The following is a 20,796-nucleotide window of genomic DNA, read 5'->3' as shown; positions in this document are numbered from 1 at the left end:
GTCTTGCTTACATAACAGAAAAACTTTGTAACTACTTATATGATTTCTGTAAATTCTCAAGAGTGTCTCCAAATGGGAAATCTATGCAGTTTGGGCAATTTAAACAGAACACTCTGGGCTTCCCTGGTGGCGCAGTGGTTGAGAGTCCGCCTGCCGATGCAGGGGACACGGGCTTGTGCCCCGGTCCGGGAAGATCCCACGTGCCACGGAGCGGCTGGGCCCGTGAGCCTTGGCTGCTAAGCCTGCGTGTCCGGAGCCTGTGCTCCGCAACGGGAGAGGCCACAACAGTGAGAGGCCCGTGTACCGCAAAAAAAAAAAAAAAACAGAACACTCTGTCCTTTTATTATTCTTGTTATAAAGTGGGTGCTATCACGTTGGTATCATAACTTTTTTCTGTCCTTTTTTTAAACTTTATTTTATATTGGAGTATAGCAGATCAACAACATTGTTACAGTTTCAGGTGTACAGCAAAGTGACTCAGCCATACATATACATGTAGCCATCCTTCCCCATATAGACAAACATCTGTAATTAGATATTTTTATTTGAAACATATTAAAATTTCTCATACACTTAAATTAAGAAAGGAGACATTTTTTTTAATCCACAAAAGGAGCCCTTAAAACAGTTGAACACATTCTTCTCTTGTATTTCTGTATCGATAGAGATTTTTTTTTTTTAATCTATGGTAACTCCTGTGGTTTACAAGGATATAGTTTAGCAATCATCTTTATACTATAATGATAGAAAGGAACCACTGGTTGTTAATTCTTATATAAAGACCTCTTTGCGTCAGAAACCTATAAAAAAACCAAAGATGATTCTTCACTGTAATCCTAATATCTATAATATCAAACTAGGAAAGTTTGAGTAATTGAGTAGGCGAGAATCTTTTATTCATTTTCCTTTTCATTTTTTCTTTTAGAACTGCCACTGGATGACCAGGATTCCTTGTAATTGATAATGTTGGAGATCAACTCTGCAACTTTCTTCAGCATTCAGTTGTTAAAAACAAATAGGATGCAGGTTCCTCAAATCCAGATTATGACAACAGTACTTGGAAAACTGAAAACTATCTAAATGATTATCTTTGGTTGGGCTGTGTTCTTAGCGAGCAGAAGCCTTGGCCAGGGTCTGCTGTTGACTCTTGAGGAGCACATAGCCCGCTTCCTGGGGACTAGAGGTGCCACTGCTACCATGGGTAATTCCTGTATCTGCCGAGACGACAGTGGAGCAGAAGACAGCGTTGACACCCAGCAGCAGCAGGCCGACAGTGCAGTACCCACTGCTGACATGAGGAGCCAACCCCGGGACCCTGTTCGGCCACCAAGGAGGGGCCGAGGACCTCACGAGCCAAGGAGAAAGAAACAAAATGTAGACGGACTAGTGCTGGACACACTGGCAGTCATACGGACTCTTGTAGATAAGTAAGTATCTGGCTCACGGTCACCTCCTATCTAATGAAAAGCCTTCTGCCAGGAACCATAACTTTTGGACTTCTTCCGTTCATTAGGATATATTCACCAAGCCTTGTTGCTCATAGGGCAAGGGGAGAATATTTTATTTCTCCTCTGATGGCAGAGTAAATTATAAGGTTTGATGTTTTTACTTGCTAACATGTACATCTGTCGGGAAATGTGTAAACATTTCTGTAGCAGAAAACACTATTTAAAGCTATGATCTTTATTAGGGAACGTAGTCAGTATGGAGTGAGTTTGTGTTGAAGTTACAAGAGGTAATGGTTTCACGAAGACTCACTCTTATCTTGCTTGACTATCTACTCCACTGACCAGGGATTCAAGATGAGTTGTTTTACCAAGAGCATAGCTGCATGCAACTTCCGTTGGCAATGGAAGGACTTAAGTCAAGGAGAGTTTTCATCCTTCTCCCTCTTTTTTATCCCTCAGTTGGCCCTCTTAGATCCATTTGGGAAGCTTGTAAATTAAAAGAAACTGCAGGACACACCTGTACCCGTTTTGTTTTCCCCTCTGCTTTGTCTAAGTACGAAATCCCAGATTGAATAACAGTGAAATTAAAGGGCATTGTTCAAGTTGAAAAAAATATTTTAACTTAACCCTATAGCACAGTAGTTAGGAGTAAGTTTTAGAAGCATGGTGGACAAAGGTTCAAATTCTAGGCCAGCTCCTTAACTAGCTACATGACATTGAGTAAATTACTTCTTTTAAGCCTCAGATTCCTCATCTATAAAAGGAGAATAATACCTTTCTTACAAGGATTATCATGATAAAATATATATAAAGCATCTAGTACGGTGCCTTGCATGTAACAATTGCTCAATAGAAGACAGTATTTTTTTAAAAGTTCTATCTGGGTTCTTTTTGCTTCAGGGTCAGCTAGTATATATTTAAGTATCTAAATATTTGATAATCACATTTATAAAAACACAGTTTTGTTTATTCCTGAGAAAGTATAGCATAAAGCAAGGTATACCTGTGCATATTATTCTGAGGTATTTTTTTTTCCTCATAGAAATAAATTTATATTGCATATTTTTCTATCTGCCATAGAGCATGCTGGGGGAAGGTAGTTCTTACAAATATTCACCATAACCAATTCAGAAAGGCCTCCCTAAGTTTACTAAAACCTGCCTTTGAAGTAGTTCTGGTACCTGAATTAATTTAATGTAATCTTTATATGTTTGTGGGAAATATCTGTTGAATATAAATCTATGCCATTTACATCCTCTAAATTCAAGCAAGGGTCTAGAAGCTGTTATGTAAAGTGTCTTCACAGTGACATTTAAAACGTGCTGTGAAATTGTAATGAAAAGTTGTCCTTCCCAAGTAAGGAAGTAAACCACAGCAGTGTTACTTAAGCCCATTGGAAAAACAGGTACAGAATAGACTTTGCTGTATTTTTTAAAAGGGTGATTAAGAGAGTGTGGGGGCAAAGCAGGAGGAGCTTTAATTCCAAGCTTCAGGAAAATATTACAAATTATAAGAAAACTTGTTGCTAAAGCATGTAATCCACTTATGTGAGGCAAGTAGTGTACACTTGAATAACAGCCTAACTTTTACCTTAAACCTGTTTGTACTGAATTATAGTTAAAACTCTTCTGAGAATGGAAAAATTAGGCAGATGCAGAGCAAGTATGAAGGGACATGTTGGAAAATATAATGGCAAAACGGGGTTCAGACAGTTTGTAAACATAGTTACATAGCTTATTTTTTTAAAACTGCTAAAGAAAAGAATTTCTTAACCTGCGAAGTTTATAAGGCTATTAAAACTAAACATAAAAGACAGGACAGATGGGCTTAGTAAGAATATATGTAAAAGGGTGTATGCAGATATCACAATTATAAAATGACCTATATTTATTGTTCTCCTCTCTCGTTGTTACTTAGGAGAGGATGACCTTGATTTGAGAGGACAGTACAGTTCTTAATGGCATAGTGAGAGACCTGCTATAGGAAATACACTTGAAATACACTTATTTTAAAATCATTTTGAAGTTTGATTATTTGCTTTTTTTTTTTTTTTTGGTAGTAACTTTACCCTCAGATTGCTAATGGTATTAATGTTATTCACATGACTTTGGAATTTTAATTTGCAGGCTCCTCCTGATGGAAGTTTTTTTCCTCACTGTGTGTGTGTGTGTGTGTGTGTGTGTGTGTGTGTGTGTGTGTGTGTGTGTGTGTGTGTGTGTGTGTGTGTGTGTGTGTGTGTGTGTGTGTTTGTGTGTGTGTGTGTGTGTTTTCCCGGTCTTTTTCTCCCTTTCTCTCTGTCACCTTTGTTGTCTCCATCTGGGTCTCAGGGACCTTCAGTCCACAGCTGAACCTAAAAGTGGTGGTTCTGAGTTCCCATCCTATTGTAAGAAGCCCAGGTCCTGCTGCATGGCTTTCTCTGCCTTTTTCTGTCACCAGAGACTTGCAGGTTTATACCGGTTGCAGCTCAGATTATCATTCAGAGCTCTGCAACTCCTTTCACTGAGAGCAGTACCCTGTTCCCACTTTATTTGGTGAGTCTGCTCCATCACTTGCACGGGTGGGGTTTTGGTCCCCATTACCTGCCTTGCAGGCATAAAGCTCCTGGACCTCTGTCTAGTTCTTGACCCAGAGCCCAGTAGTCTTATGACTTTAGCTTTTGTCTTCCACCAGAAGTTTCTGCTCTATTTCTGTTCCACAAAGAATTTTATCTTGTTTTTTTGAATGTAGGGATGTGTATGTCCTTTAAGTGTGTCTGTATAGAATTCAGGTGCTCATATTCGTTATTGGTCACTGATCTTGTCATATTTTTATTAGTTTGCCCTTCTTCCCTAATCCCATTGTCCTTTTTACCACCCACCTCCAAATATCAGTAGGTAATCATTCTACTGAATTTAAGGTATGTTCTTCCAATATGCCTGGCATATGTTTGCTTATGTCTGTATAGGAAGTTTATAAATATTGTTTTGTGTATGATTTTTAAATTTTACATAACAGAGAAGTCTGTTTGGTTTTAACTTCTCTCAACATTATATTTGAGACCTATGTTGCTGTATATAAAGCTACAACTGCTTCTGACTGCTACAGAGTATTCCTTTGTATGCTCAAAAGTACTATATTTTGTTATCATATAATCTGGTGACAGTCACTTAGGTCACTACTTCTAAATTTTTTGATCCTACAAATAGCATTGCAGCAAATAACCTCATATGCACCTGTGTAATAACTTCTCTAGCATTGTTGAGTATATGCATACTTAATTTCATTATTGCCAGATTGCCCCAGAGCAACGTTTGTATCCATTAGTTATATCATTTAAGACAATTCTTTTAAATAAGAATTTTCCCTTATTATGAAAAGGCACAGGATGTGTCAAACACAGGCACCTAATGAGTACCTGAAATGAATTTAGTAATTCGCATATTGCAAGGTTATTCTGAGGATTAAAAGATTGAAGACAATCGTTTTTGTTTTTGTTTTTTTTCACAGTGAAACAGAGAGCCACGATATGTAAACAAATAAGCAGTGAATATACTCCTTAAATAATTAGATTATCATTGTTTGATGGGAAATATTTCATTCATTATTAAAAGTTCCCCTAGGGGCCCTGGTGGCGCAGTGGATGAGAGTCCGCCTGACAATGTAGGGGACACGGGTTCGTGCCCTGATCTGGTCTGGGAAGATCCCACATGCCGCGGAGCGGCTGGGCCCGTTAGCCATGGCCGCTGAGCCTGCGTGTCCGGAGCCTGTGTTCCGCAATAGGAGAGGCCACAACAGTAAGAGGCCCACATACAGCAAAAAAAAAAAAAAAAAAAGGTTCCCCTAAAGCACCTCTTTGGATTCCTGAGATCACAGTTTGAAAGTCCACTGAATTAAGGGGAAAATGCCATTTTAGAGCAGTGACTAGAAGATTAAGTAGCTTAAGTTTGGTTTCTTTTTCTTCTAACACCATTTTATGAAGTTTAAGCACATAGTGATATTTACCAGAAGAACACTTAAAAATGAAGATGTTACATAGGCCCTTGCTTCTGTAAGTCCTCATTTGGGATTGTCATCTCCATTCCTGGTGATTCTTTGAGGTACATGTGAGGAAGATGATGTTGTCCTCCCTGGCTTGTCTCTATTGGCATTGGGCCACTAGAGGTAAAGCTGAAAGTGGGCTCTGGGCTCCAGTATTAGTCCCATGCTTTGACTTCAGGCTACATGGTGGTCCTTTCATGTGCCCTTTTGCCCATTTTATTTGTGGGCCATCATAGACAGTAACCTTGGAAATGAGCACACGTGGTGTGCGTTTGTCCTTACAGATTATAGCTCTGGTTGTCTCCTCCATCTCTTTCTCTACGCTCACTAATGTACATTTCTTTCTCTTCCTACCCCCACACTTCCAGTTTGAACTTTTATTTGAAATTGTCATTTCTCATTTCTTCAAGTTTGATGTCTTGAATGTTTGTTTTTCAGTGATCAGGAACCTCCCTATTCAATGATTACATTGCACGAAATGGCAGAAACAGGTATTTTTAAAGTTTTTTAAAATACTTCCTAATTAATGATCATGAAGAAGTGTAGCCACTTTTTTTTTTTAATAAAACACTTCAAAAATACTTAACACATATGATGAAGAAAAAAACCCCTAGTCTATGGAAATTTTCTTGTATAAGGACAATAATTAATAAGCACTGTATTATATCCTGAGTATATGCTGCATATTTCAGTAATGGTTTTATCTCACTAAAATTATTAAAATAAAATTATTTTTGGCATTGACAGATCTTCGACTATAACTCTTCTAGAATGGGGAGGATAATTTTTTTGTCCCTCAATTTCCTAAATGTCATTCTGAAAATAGAGCCAACTGTTTCAGATACTTAATCTTCTCAGTTAACTCCTATGTCATAAATAAGATGCTGGAAACTATTTAATCATAATTTGAGAACCCAGAACCATAGCTTAAATGTTGTTCAAATAAAGATACCCCCAAATCACCAGACTCCTGTAAGTTAGGATTCTTTGTCTCTACTGTGATGACTAGCAGTTGATGACCATGTCCATGCCAAATACTAGCTGCTTAAAAGCTATAGGATGTTTCCGTTTTCCAAGAGTGTTTCTATTTTAATGTGAAGTCATCTTGTGTTGTAAGTTATATATTCACATTTTTAAAATATGGCTCCATCGTATAATCTTCTTGATTTGCTCCTAGATGAAGGATGGTTGGACGTTGTCCAGTCTTTAATTAGAGTTATTCCATTGGAAGATCCACTGGGACCAGCTGTTATAACATTATTACTAGATGAATGTCCATTGCCCACTAAAGTAAGTTAATACTTATCTTTTATGAAACTGACATCTCCGCTTAAACACAGGATGAATGACCACAAAGAACATTTGATATAATGCATTTCTTTTTATATATTTTGGGTCTGTTTTATTTAATGTTAATTTCATTATGTAAACTTGTTTTTTATTACTAATAAATTGCTACATCCTCTGTCAATAGCTTACTCTAAAACTTTAGTTTAAAATCTTAAAAATGTTAAAATTGGAAGCATTTATATCTGAACTGGCAATCTTTGAAACTAGAAAAGAATGTTCAGTTGCTGAGCTGATTTTCTTCTCTCTCTCCAAACAATTTCCTCATAACAAAAGTTTTTTAAACATTTTCTATTAAAACACTGTTATACCAAAAGTACTTTTGAGTCTTAAACATATTAAATATCGGCATAACTTTGATTATCCCTTATGTAGACTGAAAGTATCTAACTTTCATTGCCTTATTCCATATGGTCTATGGAATCCTTTTTTTAAAATTTTGGATTCTGGCATCTTTCATTTGTTTAAAGCCTCAGACATTTGGGCCTAACATGGAAAACATGGACAGAGGGAAAAGTCTTTGGCCTTGTCACTGGTGAATTGACCTTTGCCTAGTCTTTTAAAGTCTTTGCCTTTAAAATTCTGGTGATATTTGTTCTTGATTGATAAAAAAGATTTTGTAAGAAACTTTTTACTTTAGTATCACTAGGCCCTATTGTTATCAATCATACTGGCATTTGGGTGGACTTAGTCTGTTTAACGACTCGAGTATATAGCATATATTTGATACAACTGGTACATTTTGAATGAAATGGAATCTAGCAATTCATTTAAGAAAACTTTCAGGTTGATCAAATAATATTTCTCATCAATAATGGTATCCTGGGCTTCCCTGGTGGCGCAGTGGTTGAGAGTCCGCCTGCCGATGCAGGGGACACAGGTTCGTGCCCCGGTCTGGGAGGATCCCACATACCGCGGAGCGGCTAGGCCTGTGAGCCTTGGCCGCGGAGCCTGTGTGTCCAGAGCCTGTGCTCCGCAACAGGAGAGGCCACACAGTGAGAGGCCCGTGTACCGCAAAAAACAAAAATAAATAAATAAATAAATAAATAAAATAAAAATTAAAAAAAAAATGGTATCCTGTGACTATTTTGTATCATTTTTGTATGGTCATTCTGAGTTGATTTAACACATGGTTATTGCTTTTGTGTCAAAGAATTACCTTGAGGAAAAAAAACCTAAGTAATACATTTATCAAATCCATTTGTACATTTTTGTTTTTAGGATGCACTCCAGAAATTGACTGAAATTCTCAACTTAAATGGAGAAGTAGCTTGCCAGGACTCAGGTCATCCTGCCAAACACAGGAACACATCTGCAGTCCTAGGCTGCTTGGCTGAGAAACTAGCAGGTAACTCTGGGAAGCTCCATCAAGGAAGATCTTAAGTTGTTTAACATCAAGGGGAAGATGGCACTGCAGGTCTTTGATCAAACCTGCTTTACCACAAAGACGTGTCTCTAAAAAAATAAAATAAAATTGAGCAGCAGGGTCTAACTGGAAAAAAATTACTCAAGGCCACAGAGGTAAATGCAAACTAATTTAGCTTTGAGGACTTTCAGAGGGAAATTTAAAAGAAAAAGTTTTCCTTATTTGCTTTAAAATTAAAAATAAGAGAAAAGGCTAAGCTCATATGATAAAGATTGTATGTAATATGTAATATACATATACACACACTTTATAAAGTTTAGCTAGGCAATAGAGACATATTTGGTAGGGGAGGAAGAAAAGGAACTTTAAATTGGAGCAATTCCTGAGAAGACAAGCAGATTTTTTACTTGTCTGTGAATGTTACCCATTTTACGAAAGTTAACATCAAAGTATAGGTGAATAACCCAGCTAGTTGCATCATTTATGGTGGAAGAAACAATGGATTAGAAATCAAAACATGGGTATTGGTTCAACCTCTACCATGTGCTCCCCAAGTGCCCTGGAGTAAGTCACTTCAGGAGTGTGTCTCAGGAGTGGGCTCAGTTGCTCAACTGTGAAATGGGGATAGTACTATTCCCTGCCTTAAGCAGGAGGTTTGAATAAGATAATGCACATGAGAGTACTTTGTAAAAGAGCTCTACAATTTTATTGGTATTAGTTACAAATTCAAAATAATGTAACACATTTAATTATATCCAGTGTTTGTTGTATTCATCTAGGTCCTGCAAGTATAGGTTTACTTAGCCCAGGAATACTGGAATATTTGCTACAGTGTCTGGTAAGTGAGACATCAAAGCTAGTTATTCTTAGTCATCTAGAATTGTGCATTTTTCTAAAATTGCCCACTTAGCCACTGGCACAGAGAATGGAATCAGCTATAAATTTTATTTGCAGGTGTTTCCTGAGTGTTTATCTATTCCTTCCTGTGTTTAAAAAAAAGTAAGGGCAGGATAGGAATTTATTGCAAGCAAAAACAGCTGAGTTGGTCTGGTTTTAAATTTAGTCATAAGATAGGTGCTATGATTGGCTTTTTTTGTGTGCGTCCTTAGAGTCTGCCAAATGGTAGTAGGAACCTCCGCAGTGGAAACAAAATTACACGGCATTCCAACAGGAAACTGTGAGGTCAGATTCCCAGTGTATATAAATCTCTGTTCCTCCATCCCTCCCACCATTACTGCTCTTAAAACTATTGTTGAGTATTTGATATATCGTCTGTGAAGCTTGTGGTTTGCCAAGGCTGTGCTATCGGGTCTCTCACACTGCTTGACTGCAGTCTTGACTGGTCTATGTTTTTTAAAGTTATTTTTCAGGCCTACTGTGCGTTGGCCTTATTTCAAAATCTGAAAGACCCTTTTTTTCAGGACCTATATGATATGTACTTAAAACACTTAACACTATGCTAAGTAAGCACTGTAGGGATACAGAAGTAGTCTAACAGTCCTTTGCCCTCAAGCAGTTTCCTGGTTAGGGGAACAAAACTACTCAGACAAGATAATTAGCCTCCATTTTATGACAGGATACGATCAAGGGCAAAATAGCTTCCTTCGGACCAAGTGCCAAGGGTTCTGAGAAGGTGGTTGGGAGGTGGGAGAAACGGGTGGAGGGGGCTGGGAGTCATGGGAGGCAGACTTCCTGATGAAGGTGGGACCTCAGCTGGGTCACACCACAGGGCTAGGATTTGTTTGTGCACACAGGAGGAAGAAATGGGTTTCTTAGCTAAGGGCACATCACCGGCAGAAGCCCAGAGCCAGAAATGGCCATGTTCCCAGCATATTACAGAGAATTATCTGATCAGAAGACAGTGTTCAGAGACAGGAGGACATAGACTTAGTAGCCAGGTGGGGAGGGCTCAGGGCCTGAAAAACCAGACAGAGGGAATGAGGATGGATGTGGCAAGAAGCAGGGTGCTAAACAGGCTTTGCAGCAGGGAAGGGCAATGGTTACATGAGCTCTGCAGAACCCAGCTGGGCACCAGAAAAGTGAGTGGAAATCATCTGTTGTTCTAGAGCTCTTTTGCAGGCACCTAGCATAGCTGTGGGGAAGGATGGCTGTGAGAAGATATGATGTTAAGCAGTTAGACCTTCCTTCAAATGTGAACACATGTGACATGAACTTAAATGTAACTGAAAGAGCTCACTTGTTGCTCTATCCCACCTACCATCAGCATTTGTAGAATTCCTTTCAGAGAACAGGTTGAAAATGAAGCCATAAGTTGTTAATTTCATTATTTATAAATTTGGAACTTGGTAGTGATGAATGGCTCCTTTTAGGGTTCTGAATAAAAAGCCATTTTTAAGCTATATTTCTGGGCTTCTGTTTGGCTTGCTTAAAGGAATATAAGAATCAGCATGATTTTATTTAACAAAGCTTTAATATATAAATGATACTAAGTAAAATAACATAGTACATTTAATAAGATACTTTTGAAATTTCCATATCTATAAATGAACACAGTAACTTCAAGAAAATAATATAAGTTTTAAGAGACTCTATCTTGGTTTATTACTAACAATATTAGCAAATGGATAATCATGGACTTGAATGAGTAAAACTTCTCCTACTGCTCCAAAAAAAAATCTAGCACACATTGGGTAAGAAGAGGAAATTGATAACTTGCCACCTCTGCAGGGCAATGATTTTTTTTTTTTTTTTTTTACCTTTTGTTGTCTTTCAGAAATTACAGTCCCACCCCACAGTCATGCTTTTTGCACTTATCGCACTGGAAAAGTTTGCACAGACAAGTAGGTATAGTGACTTCTTACATTAATGATCTATATCGCTTGTTAAAAATCTTATTTTTCATAGTTACTGGATGAGCTGATGCTTTTGAACCCCATCAAACATGCATACATTCTGGGGAATTCCCTGGTGGCCTGGTGGTTAGGATTCTGGGCGTTCACTGCCGTGGCCCCAGGTTCAGTCCCCGGTTGGGGAACTAAGATCCCTCAAGCCGTGTGGCACAGCCAAATAAATAGATAAGAAGCATGCATACATTCTGATTTGTCTGGGTAAACATCTCAAAGCCAGTAAGATGTAACAGTGACAAAGGCAAGAGTTTTCTCACCTAAAGAATCAAAACTTAATGGTTCTGAAGAACCTAGGGGCAGGACAGGAATAAAGACGCAGATGTAGAGAATGGACTTGAGGACACGGGGAGGGGGAAGGGTAAGCTGGGACGAAGTGAGAGAGTGGCATGGACATATATACACTACCAAATGTAAAACAGATAGCTAGTGGGAAGCAGCCACATAGCACAGGGAGATCAGCTTGATGCTTTGTGACCACCTAGAGGGGTGGGATAGGGAGGGTGGGAGGGAGACGCAAGAGGGAGGGGTTATGGGGATATATGTATACGTATAGCTGATTCACTTTGTTATACAGCAGAAACTGACACACCATTGTAAAGCAATTATACTCCAATAAAGATGTTAAAATATATATATATATATATATATATATATATATATAAAGAATCAAAACTTGGTGACCGTGATTACCCACTTTTTATAGCTAAAAATTTAGTGATCATATTGCTACTTTCTAGAAAATAGAGCTCTTGGGCTTTGTCATTATTATAGTTTCCAGATTCTCTAATTGTCTCTCCTCACTCTTTCCCTCCATTAATCTACCCAGTATATCATCCTACTCTTTCATGGTTAATTTAAGGTTTATGTCTTCCCAACAGGTGAAAATAAATTGACTATATCTGAATCCAGTATTAGTGACCGGCTTGTCACGTTAGAGTCCTGGGCTGATGATCCTGATTATCTGAAACGTCAAGTTGGTTTCTGTGCCCAGTGGAGCTTAGACAATCTCTGTAAGTAGGAGTTGTCCTGTATTAAAATGCCTGTTTTCATTTCCAAATCCACTTCTTAAATAGGATCACAGGTCTTTATTTTGTGACAGTGAGTGTGAGTTTTTCCATATAAGGTCCTCTACTGGGTGGGTTGGCTATATTCTAGCAGTAAAGTAAAGAGTCTAGGGACTCTTCAGACTATTAGATGGAATGCTTCTAATTGCAGCACTCTCCTGTTCGAAAACTTTTACTGGTCCCCTGTTTCCTCCTGCATCCAGGCCATTAATCAGATGCTACTGTCTAATCAACTCTTTCCAACACAAACTCTTCTCACTGTCCTACAAGCAGTTCCCAATCATTCCTACCCCTGGGCATGTTCCCCTCACTTGGAATTCCCTCTTTACTCTTCTCTTTGTCCCAACTTTGCTCTTCAAAACTCAAGTCATGTCTTACCTATACCGTGAGAGTTGCTCCCAACTTTTCTTTTTCTCCTCCAAGAGCTGCAAGAACTAAAACTATATTACTGCTCTATCCTCACTCCCCCTCCCACAGGTAGCACTGTGCGAAAGCACAGTTGGACATGTGACCCCTCTGCTCCTACTGCAGCATTATGGGGAGTAGCTCAGTGCCCAGCCTGTGTAGTGCCAGTTAAAGAATAATTCTGAAAAAGTACCATTTGGATTTTGCTGCATGCAAAATAATGACTATAGGGAACAGAAATATAAACCTAGCAGTGCTGCTTTTACTAGCATTTGCTTAATTAATCTTCCTATGGCAGTGTAGCAGCAAAGTTAAGGTTATAAGTCTATCAATTCTGCCATTTATGAGCACCTCCACTTCTTAACTAGAATGGCAACTAGCGATGACAGTAGCTTTTTTCTCCACAACAGCCTGCCTTAGAAATGTGCCCACTTTTTCTTTTGCAGTTTTAAAAGAAGGTAGGCAGCTGACCTATGAGAAAGTGGACTTGAATAGCATTAAGGCCATGCTAAATAGCAACGATGTCAGTGAGTACCTGAAGATCTCGCCTCATGGCTTGGAGGTAAAGCTTCCATAGATGGACCATTCTGGGGAGAAAATCTTGTCCTCGTTTTCCTGCCCTGGTTCTGAACAAAAGCAATCCTTGCAAAATAGATGGAAATTTTCTACATACGCAAAGAGTGTTTAGAGGTAGAAGTGGTGGGAGAGAGCGTGTTTGGGATATTATTTACTCTTTCATATCTAACATGGTCCTATACATATAGTACATGCTATAATGTTTATTGACTGGTTTAAATATGTCTGATTTTCATCTCTGCCATTTTAGGCAGTTAAAGGTACAAAGACTAGTGTTTCTAAAAGAGGCCCTTCCTTTTTTTGTTGTTGTTTTTTTTTGTTGTTTTTTTTTGCAGTATGCGGGCCTCTTACTGTTGTGGCCTCTCCCGTTGCGGAGTACAGGCTCCGGACGCGCAGGCCCAGCGGCCACGGCCCACGGGCCCAGCCGCTCCGTGGCACGTGGGATCTTCCCGGACCGGGGCACGAACCCGTGTCCCCCGCATCGGCAGGCGAACTCTCAACCACTGCGCCACCAGGGAAGCCCGGCCCTTCCTTTTTTTAAATCCCTGCATAACCAATTGTATTCAGTCTAGAGCTTCACCTTCTCCCTTTATGTTGAAAATGTTGCTGATTTGGGGGTGAAGGTTAATGAAAGAGCCGCTTATATACAGGAAGGTACCGTTAGGCACTAGACATGTCAAGATTAAAGAGCCGTTGAAGAATGGCTGCAAATAGGTTCTTTGATCTTACATCTTTTTGCCAAATGCTTTATGTAGTTTTCTGCTTCAGATTATTTTTAGGTACTCCATCTAATACACTTCAATATCCTTCTCTCCCTCATCTCCCTCCCTAACAAGTACAATGTTTATGCATTTGGAAAAGATTCTACTATAAGAGCAAAGCTCTGTAAGTACTTAAAAATGAAGCCAGTAGCCTTCTCTAATTCTTACTTTGAGGTCTTCCAATCCTTTCAATCTGGAACTCCCTGGAAATTAAACTATAAAATAGAGTGTCCTTCCTTCGGTTTTGTACTTTTTGTCACTGAGAATGCACAGGGAAGAAGACAGTAGTCCACCAGGAGCTTTAATGAGGAAGAATAGATTCTACCTTCTGAGCCGTTGGTTATCTCTGGTGGTCTTCAGGCATTGATGGTGGACTTCCATGCTCTTTGATTTTGCCAGGCTCGCTGTGATGCCTCTTCTTTTGAAAGTGTGCGCTGCACCTTTTGTGTGGATGCTGGGGTGTGGTACTACGAAGTAACAGTGGTCACTTCTGGTGTCATGCAGATCGGCTGGGCCACACGAGACAGCAAGTTTCTCAATCATGTGAGTACCTTGGAGACCTGTGTGGATGAGAGCAGCAGCAGTTTTTTTGGCGAGTGGGTGGCGGATACTCATTTTTCAGATAGTTTTGCACAATAATCGTTCCTTGGGCTGAATCACATGGTGCCAAATCCCTAACAGTGGTTTTCTAAACTGATTTAGAAATAGGAAAACACAGGTGAAATTGCCCGTCAGCTGTTTTTTTCCCCTCAAGTTTTAAGTTCATGTTAATCTTCCACCCAGAGTTTAGATGTGCTCTTTTTCCTCCTTTTTTTTTAAATTAATTAATTTATTTTGTTTTTGGCTGCATTGGGTCTTTGTTGCTGCGCGTGGGCTTTTCTCTAGTTGCAGCGGGGGGGCGCTACTCTTCGTTGGGGTGGCTCCTCTTGCTGTGGAGCACAGGCTCTAGGTGTGTGGGCTTCAGTAGTTGTGGCACACGGGCTTCAGTAGTTGTGGCGCACAGGCTTCAATAGTTGTGGCTCGCAGGCTGTAGAGCGCAGGCTCAGTAGCTGTGGTGCGCAGGCTTAGTTGCTCCACGGCATGTGGGATCTTCCCAGACCAGGGCTTGAACCCGTGTCCCCTGCACTGGCAGGCGGATTCTTGACCACTGTGCCACCAGGGAAGCCCCTCTTTTTCTTTTTAGGCTCTGCTCCAGCCCCAGCCACATGTTTGGCTCAGTTTTTATATTGGGTCCAGTGATGGTTTTTACCTTGCGTTTAAGCTTTAGGAACTTCGTAGGAATTCTGTTCCTTTCATAAAATACTAAATGTTGTCTTGACTCCTCTTACTTTTACCTTATAATTAGTAGGCACATTTGTTTTCAGTATTCAGTATTTATCTTTTGCTAGACAAAGCTGTAATTTATAAGGGAAAATTAAGTCCACTAGAGGAAGCAGAATTGGGCTGCCTCTACCTGGGTGTGAGAGGTTGGGGTTCTTCGCTTTCCTACGAATGTTAATTTCTTGTCACTTTATACCCTTCTAATGCCCAACCCAATGGGCTTTCCTCTCATAGTCATATTATAAGCTGTTTGGAATTAATCCAGTTTTGATCAGGAATGTTTTGTGGACATATGATTTTTACCCTTTGAGCTGGGAAAAGTCCCTTAGATTTTTTTTTTTATGTTAATCTAAATAATAGCCTCCCATCCCATACAGCTAGTTTCTAAAGTGCCCTTTCAACAAGGCTGTACAGCATCCTGGAATTGTTCATGGCATTTTACTAAACTCCTTGCTGGAAAGAGACAAATTGGAGGAAGAGGGCCCAGGGAGAGGTCAGGTCTGGATTTTTGTCCAGGATGGAAAACTGGACCCCAGTCTGCCATTGCTTTGTTGGGAACCTTCCCTGATGCGGCGCCTCCTAGTCCTCTAGGCCTTAATTAAAACCTGGAAGAATGGGGCTTTTTTGTGACACCATGTAGTCAGAAGTAAGTGGGTCTGGAGAACGATGCCAGTTAGTCTTTTAGTGCCCAACTTGGGCACTAATTTAAAGAAGACAGTATCAGTTACACTGACAGCCTGCCCCAAATGATGTCCTCAAGAGGATTTTTTAGGAGTTAAAAAAAAATCTTAATTTCCAGAGCACCTTCATTTTAGAGCCTATCATCCGATTCCCACAACAGTTTTTACTGTCACAGTTTCCATTTCACAGATGAGAAGACTGAGACTAAGACTGGGACAAAAAGAAACTAGGACTAGAATTCAGTCCCCTTCCTATTCTACAATAGTTGTGTTCTTTGCATTTGAAAATTGAGAGAGTCTCAGAGAAGTCGCTAGTCTCATTTGGAAGTAAAGATTTGTTTGGGAACTAGAAGAAATGTGGAATCCTCTCGGGAGAAAGCTTCGATATAAAATGTGCCTCTCCTAATTTGGCAGCACACTACAGGTCTGAGTGTAGTATATTTGAGACTGAATGTTGCAGATTGTTTTTTTTTAGTGGCCAATGAAGCTGGATAATTTTATCTGATGGGTGAAACTAATTTCTGCCATATAGTTGCAAAAACTTTGGTGGCTTCTCAAGTTAAGAGGCTTAACATACTATCTTCCTACCCTCCAGATTGCTTGATAGACTTAATTTCTTTCTTTAAAAAACAAAAATGAAACATTTTTCCCTGATTCAAGTACTGGTTGGTGAAGTCTGATGTATCTTTCCCCCAATGTAGGATTTTAATGATGTTGCCATACTTACAACTTTGCTTCACATGGACATTGTTCTGGTGATTCTGAATCCTTTTGCCTGTACAGATAGGGTGTGGTTTTATGGAATAAGTCATTCCTAGAATACATGCAGTTTCTAAAACTTTGAAGTCTGTTCATAGACTTATTTTAACTCCTACTGCTTGGGCTTCGGTTTTGAAAAGATGGTCAAAGTGTTGGGCTTGGACATAGATCATTAATCTGAGAAGCTAAAGGATAGTTCTTGTTCAGGTCACTTAGAGAATAGTTATCTTGTATATATTTATGGGGGTTTGGGAGGAGCAAGTCTCCAAGGGTGCATTTTGACTTATCTAAAATATCTTTTGCCTTTTCATGAGCATATGCCATGTGACAGGTCTTTCACATACTCATCTCTAATCTTTTTGAGAGTTTGGGAAGGTATTATTCTCCCATTTAGAGATGAGAATGAAGTTCAAAGAAATTAATTTAGAAACTTGCCCAAAGTCACCTAGCCTCCAACTGCTGGCGAAGAATTCAGACCCTGGTCAAGGCAGCCCGTGCTTCTTTCCCTGTTGAAGCCTCTTGCCATGGAGAAAATGACTCTGCTATCTTAAACAGAAAAAGAATGACTTGGAAGCCTATTGGGAGCTCCCAGACTATTGAGGGGTTTGAGAACCAGACAGGCTCCAAGGCAGCATCAGAGGCCAAGACACAGGAAGTACAACAGCCAGTGTTTTAGGGACTAGGATGCCAACACTGCTGCCACAAAGGTCCTAACCATTCCTCCATGTGGGGTCACAGACACTAGGTGTCTGATGGGAGGGTCCGGTTGGCCAAGGTCACATCTTACCCCTCCATCTCCAGAGCAGGAGGCAGGACATTGTATCTTCATTACATTTCCCATAGCAGGAAGTAGTAGGGATACTGGACAGCAGAAGAAAGGATGGTGTCCACCACATAGGGAAGGAGTCAATATATTCTGTAAACAACAAACTGTGGATAAATGCTTTTTTGTTGTTTGTTTTTATTAATGTTGCCATTACTAAAGTATATGTGACCAGAACATACAGATCAAAATAATCACCCCAAGTACCAAGCTAGCTACACTGTTCTCTCATTTGTCTGCCTCAGCTGATGGAGACCATAGTTATAGTTCCACTGGGAATGTTTTCACGTTGAAAGAGGGTGTAGTACATCTGGACTGCTCTTTGGTATGTGAGCTCAAAGGGCTTTTTAAAGTGTATCTCTGCTTAGCAGAGGCACCTACTTCTTAGCCTGTAGAAGTTGATCTGTGGTTAAAATGATTAGAGTTCCCCCTCTGTCTCCAAATGCCACAATACTGTGAAATTCATCCAGGCATAGAAGACATTGCATGGTAAAGTCTGCTCTTAACCAATTCTTGGTGGCTGGGAATCTTCTAGGAATTTCTTTCAAGTGTTCAGTGGAGGACTTCCTAGGACATTAGAAAGGAAAGATAGAAAAGAATTGCTTGCCTTTTGCCTATGCCCCAACACTCCACAAATAAAAAGTAAGTTTTTACTTATTTGTTCAGGCTTTGAAAGGAATAGCAAGGTGTTTTTTCTAATAGACTGGTGAATATCTTCTCGGCCTTAGGCTGAGAACTTATGCAAGCTCATTTAACTCTTGAGTAGTCTGAATAGTGCATTCAGAAGCTAATTCAGAAGCCTCACTTTGGAGAACACTCATCCGAATTCAGTATGTTGTGGTCCGAGTAGTCAAGAAGCATCTTGGAGCCCTTTTTCCAATCTATCTCCTCACTGCATTGTCGCATAGAATAAGCAGACCATCACCAGGATCTGAGATCTTACTTGGATTCAGCCCACATTTTCAATGCCTTTCTCTACTATAATCTTTCACCATTGAGCCTTAAAGATAGCAGTTGTCTGATCTGCATGTTTCCTCTGTATTTTCTATTTTCTTCTTATAAGTGCTCAAAATAATTTCTTAAGATCCCACCTCCCCTTTTATGTTAACAATAAAATAATTGTGAAATAATTAAAAGGCAGGAACTAATAAAAGAAGCTGCCAAGGACCTGTGTGATGTTCAGATATCTCAGAATACCTGTTAGCTGATTACCCACTATAACCTTCTGTTGTCTCCAGTTTTGAAATCTCTGAGCATGTGGGTGTTTTGAAGTGTACTACATGAAAGAAAGGTGTTTGCCCACACCAGCCTTGGAATCAGAAAATTCCAGGGTCCAAACTTGACTTTTTTAGTAACATGTCCTTGGGCAAGCTGGTTGACTTCTCTGAGCCTTATTTCCTCTTAAGATGGAATATAATACCACCAGCCTTAAGGTGGTTCATGAGAATTAAATGAACTAACAGATGTGAAACTTGGGAAAAATTTGTTGGTGAAGTCACACTCTATTCTGACTCTATGTCAGAATTTTGGTATCTTCCAAGAACTGTAGCCTCTCTCCCTTCATCCAAAAAGCTTAGAATTCTAGCCACCAGGTTAATGGAACACAGCAGGCAGAACCTTGCTAATCTTCTGGGCCCTCTCTCCCTCCAGGAAGGCTACGGCATTGGGGACGACGAATACTCCTGTGCATACGATGGCTGCAGGCAGCTGATTTGGTACAACGCCAGAAGTAAGCCTCACCAACACCCCTGCTGGAAAGAAGGTATTCATTCCTCTTCATCATGAATTTATTAATTAGGTTAAGACATCTGGTTATGATGAGGCATTTATTATGTTAGGCTTTAAAATCTTTTAATGGAAAAAGAGTAAATGTGAAAAGGGATATTAGCTTTTGTATCCCCTACCATAGATGTGAACCGTACTCCTGATATTCACCTCTGATGGAGCCCTTCCTTTAGCAAAACATTTCAGACTATAAAATTCTTAATTTAGTGGGGAAATGATCATTTTAAGATTAATATGAATTCTAGTTTCCTCTCTGGGTATATGTCTTAAATCAAAGCAGCCGTGGAGATATTGAGGACACTGAAATTGTAATGCCAATAAAATAAGGTTATTTTCAGAGAATTGGCACTATTCAGTGGACACATTCCGGGGCTCTCTAGGGCAGCTTTTAAAGATGACTTGAGTACTGTTAGCCTCAAACACTTCTGCCCAGCCTCATTTCTCCAGACATCAGGCTCAGGATGCTGCAGGGCCAGGACTCTCAATCAAGGCTCTAGGATTTTAGCAAGAATATATCTTATCAACAGCATGATCTTTTTTGCCCAATTCAGTTTTTTTTCCCAACTGCTTTGCAATATTAAATGCCCTAGACCCATGAAAACATTTATTAATGAAAGATTCAAACAGCATAGTTAGAGCCACAGTTGATTTGTTAAACACTTATACCAAAAAATTTAAGGTGAGTGTTTACCCCCAACTAAATACAGTGAAAACAGGGCTTCCCTGCTTCAGCACCACTGCACCAGAGGGTAGTATTCTCAAGGGGCCTCCTGGTGCACTGCCTTGTTCTGAAGATATAGAGTCATATGGTAGGGGATGGAACCTCCGGAAAAATTTTATTCCCAGCATTGGAGCTAGATGGGGGATATAGCCCAGCTTCTTCTCCAAGCTGCCCTCTCTCTGTTTCCTGCCACAATCAGCATTATAGATGTAAACTGAATTTTGAGGCATGCTAAGAGAGCAGGAATTTGACCCTTGCTGTGAGGGGACAGCTTCTCAATTAACTAATAGTGTGGAAAGGAAAAAACCTGCAAAGCCCACATAAGCCCTCATTTTAAGGGTTTACAGGTTAAAGGAACATAACACTTCTTCATTTTTTTAAAAAATACTTTTCTGATATTTTTTTGTTATCGTTATAAATTTATTTATTTTTGTCTGTGTTGGGTCTTCGTTGCTGCGCACAGGCTTTCTCTAGTTGCGGTGAGCGGGGGCTACTCTTCATTGCAGTGTGCGCAGCCTTCTCATTGTGGTGGCTCCTCTTGTTGCGGAGCACGGGCTCTAAGCACATGGGCTTCAGTAGTTGTGGCACGTGGGCTCAGTAGTTGTGGCTTGCGGGCTCTAGACCGCAGACTCAGTAGTTTGTGGCACACTGGTTTAGTTGCTCTGCAGCATGTGGGATCTTCCCTGACCAGAGATCGAACCCATGTCCCCTGCATTGGCAGGCGGATTCTTAACCACTGCGCCACCAGGGAAGTCCCAACACTTCTTCATTTAACAAAGCATTAAGATAGAGGTACTGTCTGCAAAGACTGTCTTGTTTGTTTTTTAAATGATTTTTTAAACGATTTCTTAAGTTTA

At 39.9% G+C, this 20,796-nt stretch overlaps 1 protein-coding gene across 3 annotated transcripts in view; it reads left to right on the top strand.

Annotated features, from left to right (window-relative positions):
• Window positions 1–20,796, top strand: part of RSPRY1 (ring finger and SPRY domain containing 1) — a 45,838-nt gene that overhangs the window by 12,296 nt on the left and 12,746 nt on the right. For all 3 annotated transcript variants that reach the window (XM_004313225.4, XM_073795545.1, XM_019935776.2), the window contains exons 2-11: window positions 926–1,427; window positions 5,904–5,956; window positions 6,643–6,755; window positions 8,034–8,160; window positions 8,958–9,016; window positions 10,913–10,979; window positions 11,924–12,055; window positions 12,961–13,076; window positions 14,251–14,394; window positions 19,084–19,195. In XM_004313225.4, coding sequence (XP_004313273.1) covers window positions 1,081–1,427; window positions 5,904–5,956; window positions 6,643–6,755; window positions 8,034–8,160; window positions 8,958–9,016; window positions 10,913–10,979; window positions 11,924–12,055; window positions 12,961–13,076; window positions 14,251–14,394; window positions 19,084–19,195 — 1,270 coding nt within the window. In that variant the 5' untranslated portion in view covers window positions 926–1,080. The remainder of the gene's footprint in view (window positions 1–925; window positions 1,428–5,903; window positions 5,957–6,642; window positions 6,756–8,033; window positions 8,161–8,957; window positions 9,017–10,912; window positions 10,980–11,923; window positions 12,056–12,960; window positions 13,077–14,250; window positions 14,395–19,083; window positions 19,196–20,796) is intronic.

The sequence above is a fragment of the Tursiops truncatus genome, chromosome 19 (assembly GCF_011762595.2).
Source record: "Tursiops truncatus isolate mTurTru1 chromosome 19, mTurTru1.mat.Y, whole genome shotgun sequence".
NCBI lineage: Eukaryota > Metazoa > Chordata > Mammalia > Artiodactyla > Delphinidae > Tursiops > Tursiops truncatus.
The sequence above is the reverse complement of the archived record's forward strand: the minus strand, read 5'-3'. Positions and strand labels throughout refer to the sequence as shown.